We start from the raw sequence: 2,500 nt of genomic DNA on the forward strand, positions 1-2,500 counted from the left end.
ATGTACAGTATATATATAAAATATATATGCTTGTCTGTATGTATTTATATACTGTCATCAATCAAAAATAAAGGTAATGAACCATAGACAATAGCTCTAGTTTATCGGACACTATTGCCCGGTCTAACACATCTTAGAATAATGACGCGACTCTTCATAACGAACATGTTCTCCTCAAGGTTCATCTCATCCAATACATCGTCTGAGCATCCACGAGCTGCTTCCGGAGACATCCTATTACATGACCTACGAAGGATCGACCACGATGCCCGCTTGCCACGAGACGGTCACCTGGGTCATTACGAACAAGCCCATTTATATCACTAAAAAGCAGGTGAGTGAAAAATTAAATGGATTAAATTGATTGATTGATTATTATTATTATTAGTAGTAGTAGTAGTAGTAGTAGTAGTAGTAGTAGTAGTAGTAGTAGTAGTAGTAGTAGTATTGAAATTATTAAAATTATTATTATTAAAATTATCAAAAGTATTATTATTGAAACTTAGAATTATTATTAAAATTATTATTTTTCAAATTATTAAGATTATTATTATTATTATTATTAGAAATATTATGATTTTAATAGAATTATTGAAATTATTATTATTATTATTATTATTATTATTATTATTCTATTAATATTAGAATTATCAGAATTGTAATTGCTATTAAAATTATTATTTTTATTTTTATTGTTAAAGTTATTATTATTAAAATAAATGAAAGTAATATTATCAAAATTGATATTAAAATGATTATAATTGGTATCAAAATTATTGTTATAATCAAAATAATAAAAATTAAATAAATTAATCTCAATTTTGATGGCTTATCTGCAAATGTGTTATAAGGATCTACCTTGACACGTGCAGGGGGAGGTGGGGCTATGTGTGTGAGTTAATCCAAATTTAGATTATTGTGGCAGTAACTTGTGACATTGATGGATTTGCTCTTTTGTTTTATTTAGAAACTAACACTAAGAGATATTCGGTTGAGAGAAAGAAATGAACTAAAATTACCATTCAACCAATTGACAAGGGAGTTGTGAAATTAATAAGTCTTTCAATCAACGTTTGAGATATTGCTTTTAGAAGCAATGAGAGAGAATGCTGTACTGTCATTAAATGTCACGCGTCAGATTGATGTAAAGATTGAAAGCGTTATCTGTTCTTTAAATGTGGACCGTAAAAATGGAAGCTTACATCACCTGCACTCAAAAAGTGGAACACATATTCTACCATAATTTAAAGTATAATTGTATTTAGGTTGAGTACAATGGCTCCTCAACATCCAAATCTCAGCATTGGTAGTTTCTTTAGCTATATACGGCTCTATAAAGGGGATAATAATAGTATCTTGCAAAGGTGAAAGTTTCTCTGAACAAGAAAAATAGCAAACCTCAACTTACTGGCAAAGGCCTAATGCCTCTGCAAACAATAAAATCCTCTAGAGTCTCCAAATGTGTTCTATCTTAATCTTTATTTTTCGTATCCTTGAATTCTTAAACATGTCATATTTCCATGGACACTTTTATCTCACAAAAGGCATAGCCGAGAATGTTCTCTATTGTGGAGTACAGGCCAAATATTAGGGCTAATTTGTTCTTTGGACTTTATGTAGAATCTGAAGTAGTGAAATGTTATGGCACTGATATAAATGATACAGTATATTAATCATATATGATAAATAGTAAAATAACATCCAACAGTAAGATGATGTAGTAATTATATTCAATTTATTTTTTAATTTTCAAAATATGTTTTCTCCGTCACGAATAATACAGTATAAATCCGGATAGAATACATACATTTTTTTCAAGAAAGATTATGCAATTATAACAAGTAATAATTTAAAGTGAGGACATGAGCCAAGTGCATCTCATGCGGTGTACTGCAGTCATTGCCGTACTTGAGGGTCTTAGTAACTTTCTTTATATCCAACTACTTTATCTCCATTCCCGCTTCCTTTCTTCCATCCTGTTGTGCAACCTTTTCTACCTTTCCCCCATTTGCGCCTAGGCACAGAATGGCCTCACAGACCCCAGCAATGAGCTATAATGATCAAGTTAATACATTCTACACTATAGTCCATTTCTTTTAGCGATGCATATTTGCACCGACTCGCAGCGGTGCCCTTTTAGCTCGGAAAAGTTTCCGGATCGCTGATTGGTTGGACCAGATAATTCTAACCAATCAGCGATCAGGAAACTTTTCCGAGCTAAAAGGGCACCGCCGCGAGTCGGTGCAAATATGCATCGCTAAAAGAAAGGGACTATAGTACATGTATTCCCCTTCTTCCTCAGCTGATCCTTTGATGATATACCCACTTTTTACCCAAACCAATTTATTCTCTTGTATACAAAGTTTACCTTCTTTATCCATTTTGCAATCAAGAAAGATAGAATATATTTGGCTCGTGTACGTATCTCATTTAAAGGCAGATGTTCTACTGATTCTGGAATAAAAATATTCTCGAAAAATTCAATCAGGTTTAGTTATGT

General features: G+C 31.9%; 1 protein-coding gene across 1 annotated transcript in view; it reads left to right on the forward strand.

Annotated features, from left to right (window-relative positions):
• The window catches only part of LOC137615979 (carbonic anhydrase-related protein 10-like), a 291,179-nt gene that overhangs the window by 282,754 nt on the left and 5,925 nt on the right, over positions 1-2,500 (forward strand). Inside the window, exon 8 of the mRNA XM_068345664.1 lies at positions 180-334. Coding sequence (XP_068201765.1) covers positions 180-334 — 155 coding nt within the window. The remainder of the gene's footprint in view (positions 1-179; positions 335-2,500) is intronic.

This window comes from Palaemon carinicauda, chromosome 2, assembly GCF_036898095.1.
Source record: "Palaemon carinicauda isolate YSFRI2023 chromosome 2, ASM3689809v2, whole genome shotgun sequence".
Taxonomy (NCBI): domain Eukaryota; kingdom Metazoa; phylum Arthropoda; class Malacostraca; order Decapoda; family Palaemonidae; genus Palaemon; species Palaemon carinicauda.